The sequence below is a fragment of the Erythrolamprus reginae genome, chromosome 11 (genome assembly GCF_031021105.1).
Source record: "Erythrolamprus reginae isolate rEryReg1 chromosome 11, rEryReg1.hap1, whole genome shotgun sequence".
In the NCBI taxonomy this organism is placed as follows: domain Eukaryota; kingdom Metazoa; phylum Chordata; class Lepidosauria; order Squamata; family Dipsadidae; genus Erythrolamprus; species Erythrolamprus reginae.
In genome coordinates this window covers 36,566,145-36,584,821 of record NC_091960.1, presented here as the reverse complement: position 1 = coordinate 36,584,821, position 18,677 = coordinate 36,566,145, and the positions used below count along the sequence as shown (strand labels likewise).

The window sequence follows — 18,677 nt, the reverse complement described above, 5'->3', positions numbered from 1 at the left end:
CGCACACGGGCACAAAGGGGCGCCTATGTTTTGGCGTGGAAACCGTGGAGCAATGGGGGCCCGGGCTGAGGTGGGACGGTGTGCTCGCCCCCCCCCTCGTATTGGCGAAGTCCAGCGCAATCCTGCCGCTGCACCTGGGCAGGTAGCGAGATCGCGCAGGATTGCGCCGGACTCCGCCAGCACGTTGGGCGACCACACCTCCCGCTCCCACCTGTGCCGGGGCCTCCTCCAGGCCGAAACACAGGCGCCATTTCTCCCCCTGCCCGAGGGAAGCGCATCCCGGCGCCGTCGTGGCACGCGAGGCGGTGGGCGGGCGCGGCCTCCTTACCTGCTTGCAGGAGCTGCATGGCGTGGGTGAAGGAGGGGTCCAGGCTGTCCTTCTCGGCCATCAGCTCGGGCAAGTACTTGTTCTCGGGCTCCGTCTTGGCGGCCGAGACGGCGCCGGGCATCAGCGGGGTGGGCGCCGAGCTGGGCGCCGGCGGGGCCGAGCCGGTGGCCGAGGGCGGCAGGAGCGGCGGGGGTTGAGGCCCGCGCGCCCCACCGCTACCGCCTCCTCCTCCTCCTCCGCCACCGCGGCCCGGCCGTCGTGGGGAAGCGGCCGCCTGAGGCGACTGGAGTCGAGTGGCTCCGGCGGGGCCTGGAGCCCGGCCCAGGCGGGGGGCGGCGAGGTCCTCGCGGCGCTGCATCCGCGGCCGAAGGAGCGGCAAAGGCGCGCGAGGAAACAGGGCTGCCACGCCGACGAAGCGCCGGGGCCACCGGGGCGGGAAAAAAGATGGCGGGGGAGGGGAGGCCTGCTGGAGGTCGAGGCGCCCGAGTCTTGCGCTTCCGGCCTTTCTTTCCGCCGCGCGCGCCAACTACGGCCGCCGCCAACCGCTCCTCGACTCGACGCCCGGCTGCGCCTGCGCGGGGCTCGGCGCAGGCGCGGTGGCCGGAAAGCGAGGCGCCCCTCCCCCCTCCGGACCAGACGCGCAGGCGCCGTCTTAGTTGCAAGGCGGCTCCTCCCCGCCTTTTTTTAATTTTTTTTGCTCCGCGCACATGCGCGTCAGGAGGAAGCGAGCTCTCTTTGTCGGGGTGGAGCACGTGGTGCCTTCCTGGGTGGATTGTTGCGGGAGGCCGAATGGTGCGTCATGGAGGCTGTCCTTGTTCTCCATGCAAGGGGGGAAAACGCCACACACAAATGGCGCTTTGTAGCGGGGCAAATGTTATTCGGGGGAAATGCAGTGCAGAGACCGGCCTTTAAGTCACGTGTGAGAAAGCTGCATTTATTTCAGTCTGTTTCGTTGGCCTAATGTAATTTATTCGACCTCTCCTTCGGGTAATCTCAGAATAGAATAGAATAGAATTCTTTATTGGCCAAGTGTTTATTTATTTTATTTAATGTATTTATTTATTTAGTCCAGTGTTTCCCGACCTTGGCAACTGGAAGATATCTGGACTTCAATTCCCAGAAATGGTTATGACCTATAAAGCCCTTCATGGCACCGGACCAGAATATTTCCCGGACCGCCTTCTGCCGCACAAATCCCAGCGTCCAGTTAGGTCCCACAGAGTGGGTCTCCTCCGGGTCCCGTCGACTAAACAATGTTACCTGGCGGGACCCAGGGGAAGAGCCTTCTCTGTGGCGGCCCCAACCCTTTGGAACCAACTCCCCCCAGATATCAGAGTTGCCCCCACCCTCCTTGCCTTTTGTAAGCTCCTTAAAACCCACCTCTGTCGTCAGGCATGGGGGAATTGAGACATTCCCTCCCCCTAGGCTTATAGAATTTATGCATGGTATGCTAGTATGTATGATTAGTTTCTAAATTGGGGTTTTAAATTAACTTAAATATCAGATTTGTTTACATTGTATTATTATTGCCTTGAGCCGCCCCGAGTCTGCGGAGAGGGGCGGCATACAAATCTGATTAATAAATAAATAAGTAAATAAATTCCCCAGCCAGCAAATGCTGGCTGGGGAATTCTGGGAGTTGAAGTCCAGATATCTTCCAGTTGCCAAGGTTGGGAAACACTGATTTAGTCCAATACACAATGACGGTTATAGAGAATATAACACGTAGTAAAATATATCAAAGAATAGTAGAAATGATATAGTGTTGGTAATTATTATTATTATTTATTAGATGTGTATGCCGCCCGTCTCCGCAGACTACAATGACCTATAAAGCCCTACATGGCATCGGACCAGAATACCTGTGGGACGAATCCCAGCGGCCAATCAGGTCCCACAGAGTCGGCCTTCTCCAGGTGCCCTCAACTAAACAATGCCATCTGACAGGACCCAGGGTAAGAGCCTTCTTTGTGGGAGCCCCAGCCTTCTGGAATCAACTCCCCACGGAGATTCGAATTGCCCCCACTCTTCCCGTCTTCCGCAAGATGTTGAAGACCTATCTATGTCGCCAGGCACGGGGGGACTCACTATCTCTTCCCCCACCACCACCTTTTTTCTGACTGTAATACATGAGAACAGTATGATTGTGCAGTAACTATTGTTTTTAATATTTATGGGTTTTAAATTTAGCTTTTTATTTAATATTGGATTTGTACACTATATATATCTCCGGGACAGCCTTCTGCTGCACGAATCCCAGCAACCGGTTAGGTTCCACAGAGTTGGCCTTCTCCGGGTCCCGTTGACTAAGCAATGTCATTTGGCAGGACCCAGGAGAAGAGCCTTCTCTGTGGCGGCCCAGACCCTCTGGAACCAGCTGCCCCCCAGATATCAGAGTTGCCCCCACCCTCCTTGCCTTTTGCAAGCTCCTTAAAACCACCTCTGTCGTCAGGCATGGGGGAATTGAAATTTCCCTTCCCCCTAGGCTTATAGAATTTATACATGGTATGCTTGTATGTATGAGTGGTTCTTTAAATTGGGGTTTTTTAGATTGTCTTTTAATATTAGATTTGTTTACATTGTCTTTTTATATTGTTGTTAGCCGCCCCGAGTCTTCGGAGAGAGGCGGCATACAAATCTTAATAATAATAATAATAATAATAATAATAATAATAATAGTATTATTGTTGTGGTGAGCTGCCCCGAGTCTTCGGAGAGGGGCGGCATACAAATCTAATAAATAATAATAATATTTAGTTAGTTAGTCCAATACACAATAAAGGTTAAAGGGAATAGACATGTAGTAATATATATCAAAGAAAGGATAGAAGGAAAGATATAGGAATAAAATATGTCAATGAAGAATAGAGGAAAAGATATAGGAATGGAAGAAAAGATATATGAGATAAAGGAGAGACAATTGGACCAGGGATGGAAGGCACACTGGTGCACATATGAACGTCTCTTACTGACCTTTTAGGAACCAGGAAAGGTCAATCATGGATAGTCTAAGGGTAAAATGTTGGGGGTTTGGGGATGACACTACGGAGTCCGGTAATGAGTTCCACGCTTCGACAACTCGATTGCTAAAGTTGGTTCATATGCTCTCAGTGTGCATAAAAGAAAAAGAGACATTTGTCAAGAATCATGTGGTACAACACTTAATGCTTGTCATAGGGGTCAAATAAGCAATGAAGAAACCATCAATATTAATACGAATCTTAGGATACAAGCAACAAGTTGCAGTCATAGAGTCCTAAGTGGGAGGAAAAGGATGATAGGAATGATGAGAAAAAACTAGTAGAAATAGAAGTGCAGACTTAGTAAATAGTTTGACAATGATGAGGGAATTATTTGTTTAGCAGAGTGATGGCGTTTGGGAAAAAACTGTTCTTGTGTCTAGTTGTCTTGATGTGCAGTGCTCTGTAGCAACGTTTTGAGGGTGGGACTTGAAGCAGTTTATGTCCAGGATGCGAGGGGTCAGTAAATATTTTCACCGCCCTTGTTGATTCCTGCATTTTGCCTTTTTTGACCCTCCCCCCAGGACCAGCAAGTTGTGTAGTGCAACAGTTCTCTCCTCCAATAGAATCATAGAATCATAGAGTTGGAAGGGACCTCCAGGGTCATCAGGTCCGACCCCCTGCTCATTGCAGGATTCATCAAACCATCCCAGAAAGATGATTGTCCAGGCTCTGTTTGACGACCTCCAGTGAAGGCGAGCCCACCACCTCCTGTGGCAAACTGTTCCACTGGTTTATCACCTTTACTCTTAGAAAGTTTTTTCTGATATCTCATCTAAATCTCCTCCCTTGCAGCTTCATTCCATTGTTTCTAGTCCTTCCATGTGCTAAGGAGAACAATGCTGACCCCTCTGCTCTGTGCCAGCCCTTCAGATATTTGTAGACAGCTGTCAAGTCTCCTCTCAGTCTTCTCCTTTGCAGACATTTTTCAAAAATTTTTAATTTATTTTGTCCAATACACAATAATACACAATGAAGGTTATAGAAGACATAGTAGAGAAGAAATATGAGATATAGGAGAGACTATAGGACAGGGGACGGAAGGCACTCTAGTGCGCTTATGCACGCCCCTTACTGACCTCTTAGGAATCTGGAAGGGTCAACCGTGGATAATCTAAGGGTAAAGTGTTGGGGGTTAGGGGATGATACTACGGAGTCCGGTAATGAGTTCCACGCTTCGACAACTCAATGACTAAAGTCGTATTTTTTACAGTCAAGTTTCGAGCGGTTAATGTTAAGCTTGAATCTGTTGTGTGCTCTTGTGTTGTTGTGGTTGAAGCTGAAGTAGTCTTTGATAGGCAGGACATTGCAGCATGTGATCCTGTGGGCAATACTTAGATCATGTTTAAGGCGTCGTAGTTCTAAGCTTTCTAGGCCCAGGATTGTAAGTCTAGTTTCGTAGGGAATTCAGTTACGGGTAGAGGAGTGAAGGGCTCTTCTGGTGAACCTCCTTAGATCCTTTAACCGTTCCTCATAGGACATGGTTTCCAGACCACTCACCATCCTTATAACTCTCCTCTGAACTTGCTCTAGTTTATCAATGTCCTTTTTAAATTGGGCCCCCCAGAACTGAGCACAGTATCTTTGGATCAATTCCATCCCCCTAATGTCTAAGCCTGGGCTCTTCAAACTTGGCAACTTTAAGACTTGTGGACTTTAACAGCCAACATGGGGAAGTTGAAGTCCACAAGTTTTAAAGTTGCCAAGCTTGGAGACCCCCTGATTTAAGTCACGGTCCCACCTGCCCTACCATTGCAACCTTCAGTGTTCTTGATGGGTGTGGAAGGACCGTGGAAGACTGACGATTACTTTTATCATTTGGTAGAGCAGGAAAGCAGTTTTCTGCTGCCCTCTGCTGGCAGAAACTGAAATGACGTTAAGCAGAGGCACAGCTTGTATCCCTCTAATGGTGGCATTCATCTGGCTCACGATGAGTTAACTGGTTATTATACACCATTATCTAATTTTCCCCACCATTCCTAAATTTGACCCCTCTTTTTGCTCAATTGCAGCCAAGCCATGAATCTTCAGAGAAGGGCAGCATACAAATATTATTATTATTATTATTATTATTATTATTATTATTATTATTATTATTATTATGTCAGTACAACACAGCAAACGAGATCACTATGCTGGATTTCGTATTTCATCACCAGTCGGGCGCTTCCCAAGCACCTAGGGCTGCGTGATGTAGCAGCGAATTATGTGTGCAGATCCCAGTAAAGCCGCCTTTTGCAATTGACAGATGGAGATTTGGTCAATTCCGATGGTTTTCAAATGTCCACTAAGATCCTTTGGCCCTGCGCCCAGCGTGCCAAGGACCACTGGGACCACTTTCACTGGCTTATGCCAGAGTCGTTGCAGCTCGATTATTATTATTATTATTATTATTATTATTATTAATAATAATAATAATGTGGTGTCAAATAATTATCTTTCCAAGTACAATTAAGTTATTGACTTATGACCACAATTGGGACCAGAATTTCTTTGCTAATCAGAGTGGTTCTTAAGTGGGTCATGCTTAATTTTTCTATATATTTTTTTACAATGCTGTAACAGTCGTTAAAAAAAAAATCTGTCTTCCCTCTTTGACTTTGCTTGTTGGATTGGGAATTCTGGGAGGTAAAGTCCACACATCTTAAAGTTGGCAAGTTTGAAAAATAGGTAGGTAGGTAGGTAGGTGGAGCGAGGCAGGAGGAGAGAAAGAGTGCTCACACATACAGTAGATTAATTAATTAGTTAATTGGATTAAGATATTGTATATTGTATATTTATATGTTGTGAGCCGCCCTGAGTCCTCGGAGAGGGGCGGCATAAAAATCCAATAGGTAGGTAGGTAGATAGATAGATAGATGATAGATAGATTAGATAGATAGATAGATAGATAGATAGATAGATAGATTAGATAGATAGATAGATAGATAGATAGATTAGATAGATAGATGATAGATAGATAGATAGATAGATGATAGATAGATAGATGATAGATAGATAGATAGATGATAGATGATAGATAGATAGATAGATGATAGATAGATAGATAGATAGATAGATAGATAGATAGATAGATATGGATTGCTAGAGTAAGAACCTGACACTACTCTTCTTTCTTTTTCTATATTTTTTTGAACCCTGAAATAAGTGCTTGGCGTTAATTGCCATGTCCTCAAAAGCCCGATTGTCAAACATTTTACTAAGTCTGCACTTCTATTTCTACTATTTTTTTTCTCATCATTCCTATCATCCTTTTCCTCCCACTTAGGACCGTATGACTGTAACTTGTTGCTTGTATGCTAAGATTTTTATTAATGTTGTTTCTTCATTGCTTCTTTGACCCCTATGATAATCATTAAGTATTGTACCACATGATTCTTGACAAATGTATCTTTTTTTCTTTTATGCACACTGAGAGCATCTGCACCAAAGACAAATTCCTTGTGTGTCCAATCACACTCGGCCAATAAAGAATTCTATTCTATTCTATTCTATTCTTAAATATCATTCAGCAGAGAGGTCTTATTGTTTATAGAAACATAGAAGACTGACGGCAGAAAAAGACCTCATGGTCCATCTAGTCTGCCCTTATGCTATTTCCTGTATTTTATCTTACAATGGATCTATGTTTATCCCAGGTATGTTTACATTCAGTTCCTGTGGATTGACCAACCACGTCTGCTGGAAGTTTGTTCCAAGGATCTACTACTCTTTCAGTGAAATAATATTTTGATCTTTCCCACAGCTAACTTCAGATTGTGTCCCCTTGTTCTTGGGTTCACTTTCCTATTAAAAACACTTCCCTTTTTTTTACTATTTTACTGTTTTTACTGTGCGTTTTGCATAGGACCTCAGTGCATGTTGATTGACTTAATCTGATCCCGGCACAGCCCACCTTCAAAGTGACCTATACAATGAATGGCTTTATGATCCCCAAGGTTACCAATAGCGAAGCATGTGTTCTGGCTCAATTTGTGGAAAACACTGTGGAATGAAACTTCCTAGAATCAAGAAGAACGACTTGTGCCGGAGCAGCAGCGTAGTTTCTGCCAACAAGCTTCATCATTCTTGGAGTCCCACTAAACGTGGGCGGGGGAAATTTGGTAGATTAGGCTGTGGCTGGAATTCCAGGAGGCTTTTGGAAATCCCCTTCTCCAAAGTTTCATCAAAATAATTGCCACAGAACAGCTTTCACAACATGCAGGAAAAGGCATATTTGTGGCTTAATGTCTCCTCCTCCTCCCTCGACCTCCTCTTCATCTTCGGAGAGGGGCAGCATACAAATCTAATAAATTATTATTTATTTATTCATCCATCCATCCATCCATCCATCCATTCATTTATTAGATTTGTATGCCGCCCCTCTCCGTAGCCTCGGGGCGGCTCACAACACAATAAAAAACAGTTCATGACAAATCTAATAATTTACAATTTAAAATATTTTTAAAAACCCCCATTATTAAGCAGACATGCATACAAACATACCATACATAAATTGTATAGGCCCGGGGGAGATATCTCAGTTCCCCCATGCCTGACGACAAAGGTGGGTTTTGAGGAGTTTGCGAAAGGCAAGGAAGGTAGGGGGCAGTTCTAATCTCTGGGGGGAGCTAGTTCCAGAGGGTCGGGGCCGCCACAGAGAAGGCTCTTCCCGCCAGGGTAACATTGTTTAGTCAACGGGACCCGGAGAAGGCCAACTCTGTGGGACCTAATCGGTTGCTGGTTAAGAAAATAAAAATAATTAAAAATATATTTATTTATTTATTTATTTATTACTTAGATTTGTATGCCGCCCCTCTCCGAAGACTATGGATAACCAAAAGGAAAAAATAGTGGATACCGATGGCATACTTCACCAGAAGATAACTTGAAATTAGAAGATGACGTATAACTTTCCCCCTCACAAGAGAATTTAAATGTAAATAATATATATTATGTTATTTGTTTACTGTTATTGTTATTATTGTTTAGTGTACTTAAATAAGTAATTAACTATATTAACTAGGATTATTTTTTGTTTGTACGTGTTAGTTTTGTCTTGTTTCGATTTATGGTTCGATTATTTATCTTATATTTTTGTAAATGTGTATATATGTATTTTAATTCAATAAAAATATATATTTTTTAAAAAGGGCAACTTACAGAATGTAAAGCTGCTGAGATCTGACTTGGAGTCATTGAAACATCGACAGTAAAATGATTATGTGAACTAGTCATATACCCAAACACTATGAGGCCAGAATGCAGCATTTTGTGTGTGTGGTTTTTCCTTTTTTCTGTTTCTTATCAGTTAGAGACACACTTCAGAGGATCCTGTCTCTCTAAGTTGTTATTTACATGCTGGGATCGGCAGCAGCAGTCTAGGCAAAGCATCTCCTGGGAGTTAGATAATGTTTTTAATTCAGGTTGTTTTTATGTTCTTTTACTGTTGTTTACTTGTTAGCCACCCTGATTCATGTCTATGAGAATAGAATAGAATAGAATTTTATTGGCCAAGTGTGATTGGACACACAAGGAATTTGTCTTGGTGCATATGCTCTCAGTGGACATAAAATAAAATATACATTTGTCAAGAATCATGTGGTACAACACTTAATGATTGTCATAGGGGTCAAATAAGCAATGAAGAAGCAATATTAATAAAAATCTTAGGATATAAGCAACAAGTTACAGTCATACCTTCAACATGGGAGGAAAAGGATGATAGGAATGATGAGAAAAACTAGTAGAAATAGACGTGCAGATTTAGTAAAAAGTCTGAAAGTGTTGAGGGAATTATTTGTTTAGCAGAGTGATGGCGTTCGGGGGAAAACTGTGCTTGTGCCTAGTTGTCTTAAACAGGCCACCTCCCAGTCGACTTGTTTTGCAGTCTTGTTAGTAGAGGAGCAGAGGGAATTATTTGTTTAGCAGAGCGATGGCGTTCAGAAAAAAACTGTTCTTGTGTCTAGTTGTCTTGGTGTGAACTATATACAGATGACATGGCCTGTAGGTTTATTACATAAATAAAAATATCAAATAAATAACTCTCCAACAGTATACCTAAGGCAGAAATCTGAACTGTGTCACAATGGCGCGACACTATTCAGTGTTTTTTCTTACTTTTTCCAGGGGTGTGTTGTGTATAGCTTGAGTGTAAAATGGGACATAAGGCAGCCATGTCTTAGGGCAATGGGGGGGAAAAAATCCCCACCCAACTATAAGAGGCAGTCAATTATAATGTAAATATTTAAATAAACATCGTGATGGTTTTTAGTTGGCAATGCACAATATGTTTAAACACACTTTCCTGGATAACCTAATGTGAGCTGGGTTTTTAAAATATAAACTACAGTTTACAAACCACAACAAGAGGCTGTCACACAAATTAAGCCAAAGCCAAACAAATCACGTGAGGAGTGACACTAGCTGATAAAATACCTTAAATTAAGTGCTATGCATTCAGAATTTTGGAAAAAATGAAAGCCTTTTCCCCCACACACTCTCTCCACGCATGATGTGTTAGCTTGGAGGAAAACAAACCTGTTTGCGACCTATTTACCCAAGCAGGTGCCTTCTGTAATTTTCCATCGATACCAAAGAGGAAATATTCTGTCCTGGATTGTAAAGTCAGGTTTTATGGCAGGAGGACAAAGGTATCTTTGCCATATGTTAATGCTACAGGACATAAGCTCCCACTTTCCTCCATGGTATATCTGAGATAGTTTTAGTTTGGAGCAATGGTTCTCTTTTTTTCTATTCTTTTTTTTTTTTAAAAAAATTTAATTAAATTTTTATCACAACAAACAAAAAAATCTTAAAGAAAAAGTGCCCAACACCAATAAACCCCTCCACCATTTAGGCATGGGGGAACTAAAACACCTCCCCCTTGCCCATGTTGCTTTGTTGATTGATTGACTGTGTGCCTGTTTTTATATATACTGTTTTTATGAGATTACTAATTTTAAATTGTAATTAGATTGGTGGGCATTGGATTTGGTATTATGTACTGTGCTGTTTTTTTTATTATTGTTGTGAGCCGCCCCGAGTTTGCGGAGAGGGGCGGCATATAAATCCTATAAATCTAATCTAATCTAAATCTAAATTATTTACAGTAAATTTCAATTTCTTCCTTGGCTCCGGTTTACATTTCTTTACATACAAAAAGTGATTGGAGTTTATTTTTCACACTGTCGTCATATATTCTACTTAAGATATAATCTTTCACCTTATTCCATCGTGCCATCAGTTTCTCCAATTTATTTTCATCAAAGTTATTTAATCTTATTTCCATAATTTCGAAGTGGATGTGGTCCACCCTGTACCAGTACCAATTCTGGATTGTCCATTTATTGCTGTCCTTCCACCCTAATACCACTACTGCTTGAGCGCTTTCCAAAGCTGCTGTTTTGGTGCAATGGTTCTCAATCTCTGGTCTGTGCACCCCTGAGGGGTTTGTGTGTGTGTGTTCCCGATCACAGAAGTCTGTGAAGGCTTGTGAAATGCTATGATTTAACCCTTGAGTTGTCTTGGAAGCTCATGGCCATGGTCCATGGCCATAAAAGGTATTTAAAGGGGGCCCATGGTGAAGAAAAGGTTGAGAACCACTGGTTTAGGTCAGGGATGGCGAAAATATGGCACATGTGCCACATGGAGCCATATCAGCCGTGCACACAAGCCGTTGCCCTAGCTCAGTTCTAGCACATAGCTTGTGAGCCGCCTTGTGTCTTCGGACAAGGGTGGCATACAAATCTAAATAACAACAACAACAAACAGAAGGACTGATACTGGCTGCACAAGAACAGGCCATTATTGAGACATCTATTGTCTATTTTTCTTCCTATGTATTTATGTATTGGACAAATGAATAAAATAAAATAAAAAATCTCCCCCCAGCCTATATAGTTTATGCATGGTATGTTTGTGTGTAAAGGGTTTTTTAGTTACTTTAAATATTAGATTTGTTGTACATGGTTTTATTATTGCTGTGAGCCTCCCCGAGTCTACGGAGGGGGGCAGCATACAAATCTAATAAATAATAATACTGTAATAATAATAATAATAATAATAATAATAATAATAATAATAATAATAATAATAATAATAATAATTAGAACGAATGCTTTTAAAGCCAGAATTGAAAAGTCAACAGACGATCCAAAGTACAGACTCTGTAAAGAAACAGAATAAAACTATCAACCACATACTCAGCTGCTGCAAAAAGACCACACAGACTGACTACAAGCATAGACAATCACACTTGGCCAATAAGGAATTCTATTCTATTCTATGCAGCCCCTTTGAATGGTCACTACAGGAACTTTTCTAATTTTTGTAAGCCTATCTAGAGCAGCAGTGCTGGCTGGGGAATCCTGGGAGTTGAAGTCCAAATATCTTCAAGTGGCCAAGGTTGGGAAACACTGCTCTAGTCTAGAGAACCCCCACGGTAAAGAGCCTTGACCGGGGCTCCCTCCAAAATGGTTACCCGACGTCCCAGCTGGGGATTTCCTCGTGGTGCCCCATCGCAGCTTCCAGGGCCTCCCGCCAGGGGCGCCCACGTGCCTCCGCCCGAAGAGGAAGAGGCGGGGCTCCCGAGCCCGCGTGAAATGTGACGCACGGGCAGGAAGGGGGAAGAGGGGCGGGGGGGGGGGGGGAAGAAGGCGGCGCCGAGGCAACTGGGCCGTCCCTTCGACCAGGGCGCCGCGCAGGCGCACCTGGGCGGGGCGGCTTCGCCGGCGGGCCTTGTGGTTGGTGGGCGGCCTCCTGCCTCTGTTTGTGTGTGTGTGTGTGTGTGGCCCGGCTGAGGGGAGTCGCGAAAGCGCGGCCGCCGCTCCTGCTGCTGCCGTCACTGCCTTCCCGCCGGCCAGCTCCGGCTTCGAGGCTGGGCGCGGTGACGTCGCATCGCGGGCAGGCGGCCCCGGCCCGGCTGACTTCCCCTTCGGCCTCGGCTCTGGCCCTGACGCAGGCAGAGGGGCCTCCCCGCCCAGGCCGTGTGGGAGGCGCCCGGCCCGCTCAGCGCCTGGCCCTTCAATGCTGCCGGTGGGTAAGCGCGGCGGTGGCGGCGGCGGCGGGCGCCGGAGGGAGGCCGCGGGCGGGCGGGCAGGGGGGCGCTCCGAAGCCGTTGGCTGTGGGGAACGAAGGGGAAGAAGGGACGCGGGGTGACATTGGAGGCGCGCGAGCTCCGGGAGCACTTGGGGGGCTGCGGGGCGGGAAGACGAGCCGGCGGCGGGGCCTCGTCTGGGGCCGCTTTCCTTTCTCTGAGGCAATGTCCGTTTGAAGAGGTGCGGACTTCAACTCCCAGAATCCCCCAGCCATTGACGCTGCCTGAAGAATTCTGGGAATTGAAGTCAAACTGACATGGTCGAGAAATGGGTCCCTCACGAAGGCCCAGGCAGCGCTGAGGAAGGCCTGGCCGGGATGGGAGAGAGGCCTTTGTGGGGATTCAGCCGGACATGGGCAGGTCCGAGGAAGGGTGTGCAAGTGACCTTCTCTCTCCCTCCTTCCCGAGAGCCGGGCTTTCGGAGCGCGGCTGCCCTTGGAGGCAAAGATGGCAGCCCGGGTCAGCGAGGAGGGAGCCCGGCCGCTTAAGGAAGAGAACGGGAGGCGGGAGGAAGGCAAAGGGCAGCCGGGACGGCCGAGAAGCGTTTCGCCTGGAGCGCCCCCGGGATGGAGGGAGAGGCGGGGGCGGCCGAGCTCTTGCTGGAGCCACCTGTGGCCCGGCGCCCCAGTTGGGAAGGAGGACAAAATGGAGGCTGGGCAGGGAGGCAGTCACGGCTCTAAGGCCCTGTGCTAAGAGCCGGTGGTTATGTAACAATAGGGTGGGAGTTTGGAGCTGAAGCCTCTTTATTTATTTGGTTTGTTTGGTCAATAAAATACAGCTCCAAAAAAATGAACACGTCCTAGATCTGAATGAATGAAATAATCTCGTTGAACTATTCCATTTGCATCACAGCATGTGAGATTGACCTTCGGTCAGTGTTGCTTCCTAAGTGGGCAGCTCGATTTCACAGAAGTTTGATTGACTTGGAGTTCTATTGTGTTGTTTCAATGTTCCCTTTATTTTGTTGAGCGGTGTATTTAAAATACATGATGCTAGTAAAAGTCTAAAATTTGAAAGGGGGAAAAATAGGAAAGTATTAGAAGTAACAATATTCATATGTACATGCAACAAGTAAGTCTGCAGAGAGGGGCGGTATACAAATCTAATAAATAATAAAAATAAAAATAAAGAAACAGTAAGGACAGGGGACGGAAGGCATGCTGGTGCACTTATGCACACCCCTTACTGACCACTTGATAATTGGGAGAGGTCAATAGTACAGAGTCAGTGCTTCCCAAACTTGGCAATTTGAAGATGGCTGGCTGGGGAATTCTGGGAGTTGAAGTCCAGCCATCTTCAAATTGCCAAGTTTGGGAAACACTGGTCTAAGGGTAAAGTTTTGGGGGCTGGGAGATGATACTACAGAGTCTGGTAGTGAGTTCCATGCGTCAACTACTCGGTTACTGAAGTCATATTTCCTGCAGTCGAATTTGGAGCGGCTGCCCATATTACAGCAGGCATGGGCCTTCTTGCTAGTTCAAAGGCCAAGGAGGGAGTGCAAACAGAACGAGTGTGTGTGTGTGAGAGAGAGAGAGTTAGAAATGGGATAGCAAAGTTGGGTGGGAAAGCCCAGCAGAGACAGCTATTTATTTTATTTTATTTATTTATTGGATTTGTATGCTGCCCCTCTCCGCAGACTCTAATGGGGAGTCGAGGCAGTCCGTCCATTAGGGCTAAAATATTCCCAGGGGTAAAGGTCTTTTATAAGCCTAGGGGGAAAAATGGTATACAGTACATCAATATTTGTATTCAGTGATTAGCTACCATTCCTTTTTGTTTGTTTGTTTGTAACTTTTTTTTGTCTCAGTTTCAGTCTCCATGGACAGGTTGCTAGTTTCAGTGTTAGCTCTTGAGTAAATTGTAAATGAAGAGAAGAGTTGCCCACTTCCTGTTGAATGAGCAGAAGTGGTTGTGACTCAGAACTGCAGTAGTAAGGAAAAGTAGGCACCTCCTCTTGTGACTCAAAGTGCAGAAATGGGCCTTGGTCAGTCCTTCAGGAGAAAGGCTTGTTTCTATGAGGTTGGCATGGCCGAGGATAGGATCCCTGTTGATTCAATTTGGAGGTCTGCTGGAAGTTATTTATTTATTTATAAAAACATAATGAAGACTGATTTTTTTTCACTCTTAACATTTACTCAATAAAAGCATTGTTTTCAATTGCTTACTTAAAGGTCTTTTTTTTTAAATGGTACAAATACTGGTGTTGAAGAGAAAAGTTCCTTTAAAAGTAATCTTCATTTTATAATCACAGAAAATATATTAATATGAATTATTATTATTATTATTTATTAGATTTGTATGCCGCCCCTTTCCGTAGACTCGGGGCGGCTCACAACACAATAAAAACAGTTTATAACAAATCTAATAATTTACAATTTAAAATATTTTTAAAAACCCATTATTAAACAGACATATACACAAGCATACCATACATAAATTGTATAGGCCCGGGGGAGATATCTCAGTTCCCCCATGCCTGACGAGAAAGGTGGGTTTTAAGGAGTTTGCAAAAGGCGAGGAGGGTAGGGGCAGTTCTAATCTCTGGGGGGAGCTGGTTCCAGAGAGTCGGGGCCGCCACAGAGAAGGCTCTTCCCCCGGGGTCCGCCAACCGACATTGTTTAGTTGACGGGACCTGGAGAAGGCCCACTCTGTGGGACCTAATCGGTCGCTGGGATTCGTGCGGCAGAAGGAGTTACGCAGTTTTGTTCCAAAAATTAGAGTAGCTAATTCATTAAAAAAATTAAGTGTCATTAAGCTTCTTAAATATTTAACAAATATACCTGCCCAAACTCTTGGAAATGATTTAAACTATGAGAATTGAGTATGACTCAACAGAAACGCTTGTCACAAAAAGTTGTTCCTATAAAGCTAAAGTACATATAAATTACCATCTGCTCCTGTCTCTGTACTTTGCCCCACTGTGGAATATTGTGCTGGTTAACTGAGAGCCCAGAAGGAAAGAGACAATAGGGGCTGTAAAGTCATGAAATTTGAATAAAGGCTCTGTGGTTCTGTCTGAAGTAAGGTGGAAAAGCTTTTTAGGATGCTACAATATACTTTTACTAACAAGTAATTTATTTGATTTGTAAATACCGTGCTAAACTTTTAAAAAATCAATTTTCAAACTTGGGGGAGGAGGTTGGAATTGAAATTTCAGTTTTATTTTCAATTCTGTCTTTTTGCAATTAGAATGTTACTGTAATTTCTTAAAATCCAGAAATTTTGTGCCATTTAGAAATTCCAGTTTTTCTTTCTAAAGAAAGAAGAGTGAATACTGGTACTTTCATCTTACAGCACAGAAGTTCTGCATTTTGTTACTGGAAGGAGATCAGATGCAATTTCCTCTGTTTTGTAGTGGGGGGGTGGGGGAGGATAAGAAACTTTATTCAACTTGGTAGATAATGTGATTTTTGCTAAAGAAATGGAACAAAGCAGCATTATAGATACCGGTAGTTGATTTATAAAAAGGCACCTAAAATTGCACTCAAAGAATTGGTATATCTTGAAGTATACACAACAGTAATGTTTACATTAGAATAACCATTTTATAGAACATTATGTTCACTTGGAGCTACTGACAATGATCACCCAATGCATGAAATATGTTTCTATCTCTAACTACCACACAGGATACTACAGGGGAAATTTTGTTATTCTATCATACTGATTTCTGATAAAATGCTAAGCCACATGGACTTTTAGTTTGTGGGATGAATAATAAATAGTCTTAATATGGAAATGATCTTAAATAGCTTGCTTGTTCAGTAAAATATATAAGCTTTTACTGCATTTTGATCTTTACCTCACAAAGTTCTCCAAATAGTAAACTTAATTTCTAAAAATGGATTTATACTATCTTATCTGTGTGATCTGCAGGTATACCAATAATTAGTCATTGGGTAAACCTAATTGTTGATGTTGGTCATAGGAAATGGTGGGCCACCAGCTTCTAAAGGCTGACAAGTGAAACACATTTGAGGGATGACATGCTGAAAAAGTTGTTTTTGTAAATATATTTTATTTCCATTCTGCCCACACACCTTTCCTTCCTGTAAATTGGAACTGCATATACTAGAAACACATTGCTCAAAATTGTGAATAATTGGAAATCTTATTATGGATCTGAATTATTTGCTGTGGAATTAATTTGCTAATTTTAGCAAATTCTAGGAACTCTGCAAAATCATTTCTTTCATTAGCAGAATTAATTTCATGCATTATTTCCACAGTTCAGAAATGAGTTCTGTATTTGCAGTTTCTAGGTCTTTTCCACATGATGTAAAGTTTGTTGAAGTCTGTTGATATAGATAATACATTGAAAATAAAGTGCCATTAATCAGATTACTAAAGTATGTAAAATTTTCCAATGTGTTTATTTTTCCATGGAAAATTTTCTTCTACATCACTGATGTGGCTAATTTGTATTGGGTAATTTGCATCCTAAATTTTCCAGTGCAATCTGAAAATTGCCTTATGCATATTATCTTAAAGAATTTGCATGATGTACTTTTCCAAAATATTTCCCCGTTCAGTGTTTTCTAGAAAATATACATCATTGCAATGCAAACGTGTTGGGGACAGTTCTTTATATTTCTTTTACAAGTCCCGTAATATTTTATTTTTAGTGTAGAATCTTAGCAGCTTACTACCTAACCCATCTGAGCTCCTAGAAATTTGGCACCAACACCTAGAAACCTGAGGTGTCGATAAACTCCTAAATGTGCACACACCTCCCTTCTGTTTCTTTTCCTATTACATTTAGTAACAAAAACATATTTCAGTATCTTGCTTTTTCATAATTGCTTTTAGGCTGCTAATATTTTCAGCATAGCAAATAAGATACTTAATAGTACCTGTATTCCTGATTCATTTAAATTTAGATTAATTTTTCAGTTTATAGCCCAATGAAAAATTATTCTTGTGCAAATTATCTCTAATTATGAAATGCTATTAGTATATTGTTTAATATAGAACAATCTTCATAACATCCCCTCAAACCAAGTTATCACTGAGTAGTAGTTCCAGTTGTAGGCAGGCATTAGGCTATTTTGAATGTTTAATTTGTATTTTACTTTGTTGAATGTAAATTACTGGATCTTTTAACTAAAACTAATCGATCATTTTTTTTAAAATTCCAAGTTTATAACTTTATAAATTAAATCTACAGACTGCCCAATTCCTAATGATTCTGAGCACTGTATAAGTTAAGAATATATCCAGAAGAATAAAATGAAAGAGAAGGTGGACACATTACAACAGTACAAGTAGTCCTAACTTACGACCACAACTGAGCCCAGTTGCTAAATGAGTTTTCTCCATTTTATGACCGTTCTTGTCACTGTTAAGTGAACCACTGTAGTTGTTGTTAAGTTACTGACAAGGTTACTACAGAGAAAGGGAAAACAGAGTTTACCTACCGTACTTCTGAATGTGAAAAGGCTTAGTTTCTGTTATAGGAGGTTAAGCTGCAGGAGAGTCCAAATACCTGAATGCAAAGAGAATTATACACCTGTATCTATGCTAATTAATGGAAATCTGACTTGTACTTTTAAAATCCTGATAAAACATGGCTGCATACTTGTTCTGGACTTGTTGAGAGGTGGAACTGTTTCATCATGTTTAATATAGCTTGCGACAATCTAAAGCTGCTGCTGTTATTTCTAAAATGTCAAAATTTTCCCGTCAAGAAACAATACTCACAATATATCCTGGAAAATGTCTATTGATCTGACACAAAGAACCCCACAATTTTTTAATGTTACTATTTGTGGAAGTTCCTATTGCTCACATGGAAAATAATGAAATATGAAATACAGCAAGAAATAGAATTTGAATTCAGATAAACCTCTGGAGGTGTAGCTTTCACACACTAAAAACTAGTATTCTAGGTGTTGCTTTCACACACTAAAAACTAGGATTAGCATCTTGTAAACTTGCCTCCAGAAGTTGTAGGCGAGTGAGGGCGGAGCTTTTTTTCCTCGGGTGCCCAAAAAGTATGCAGGTGTGCTATTGCGCATGCGCGAGTGCCCACCCCCATAATTCAATGCGTGGGGAAGATGAAAACAGCTGTCCTCCCCTCCTGGAGGCCCTCTGGAGACCAGAAATGGCCTGTTTTCCAACTTCTGGTGGGCCCAGTGGGCTCGTGTTTTACCCTCCCCAGGCTCCAAAGGCTTCCGTGGAGCCGGGGGAGGGTCAAAATTTATTTATTTTTATTTATTTATTAGATTTGTATGCCGCCCCTCTCCGCAGACTC

At 42.9% G+C, this 18,677-nt stretch overlaps 2 protein-coding genes and 1 long non-coding RNA gene across 9 annotated transcripts in view; 2 read left to right on the top strand and 1 right to left on the bottom strand.

Annotated features, from left to right (window-relative positions):
- Positions 1–853, bottom strand: part of KHDRBS1 (KH RNA binding domain containing, signal transduction associated 1) — a 30,453-nt gene extending 29,600 nt beyond the window's left edge. For 4 of the 5 annotated variants that reach the window (XR_011560316.1, XR_011560318.1, XR_011560317.1 and 1 more), the window contains exon 1: positions 329–782. Coding sequence is in view for 2 of the 5 variants with exons in the window: in XM_070764341.1 (XP_070620442.1) it covers positions 329–686 (358 nt within the window). In the remaining 3 variants the exon portion in view is untranslated. Of the gene's footprint in view, positions 1–328 lie in introns of all 5 variants that reach the window. The other variant, XM_070764343.1, reaches the window with a different exon arrangement.
- Positions 854–1,049: 196 nt separating this feature from the next.
- Positions 1,050–11,209, top strand: LOC139174173 (uncharacterized). 2 transcript variants are annotated; one of them, XR_011560314.1, is made up of 3 exons: positions 1,050–1,120; positions 2,121–2,283; positions 8,129–11,209. It is a non-coding gene; the product is annotated as an uncharacterized lncRNA (long non-coding RNA). The 2 variants fall into 2 exon arrangements; XR_011560315.1 differs by lacking the exon at positions 1,050–1,120 and adding an exon at positions 1,145–1,247.
- A 750-nt stretch (positions 11,210–11,959) lies between these two features.
- PTP4A2 (protein tyrosine phosphatase 4A2) overlaps positions 11,960–18,677 on the top strand; it is a 29,264-nt gene continuing 22,546 nt past the window's right edge. The window contains exon 1 of one of the 2 annotated variants that reach the window (XM_070764453.1): positions 11,960–12,363. The gene's annotated coding sequence lies outside the window, so the exon portion shown is untranslated. Of the gene's footprint in view, positions 12,368–18,677 lie in introns of both variants that reach the window. The other variant, XM_070764455.1, reaches the window with a different exon arrangement.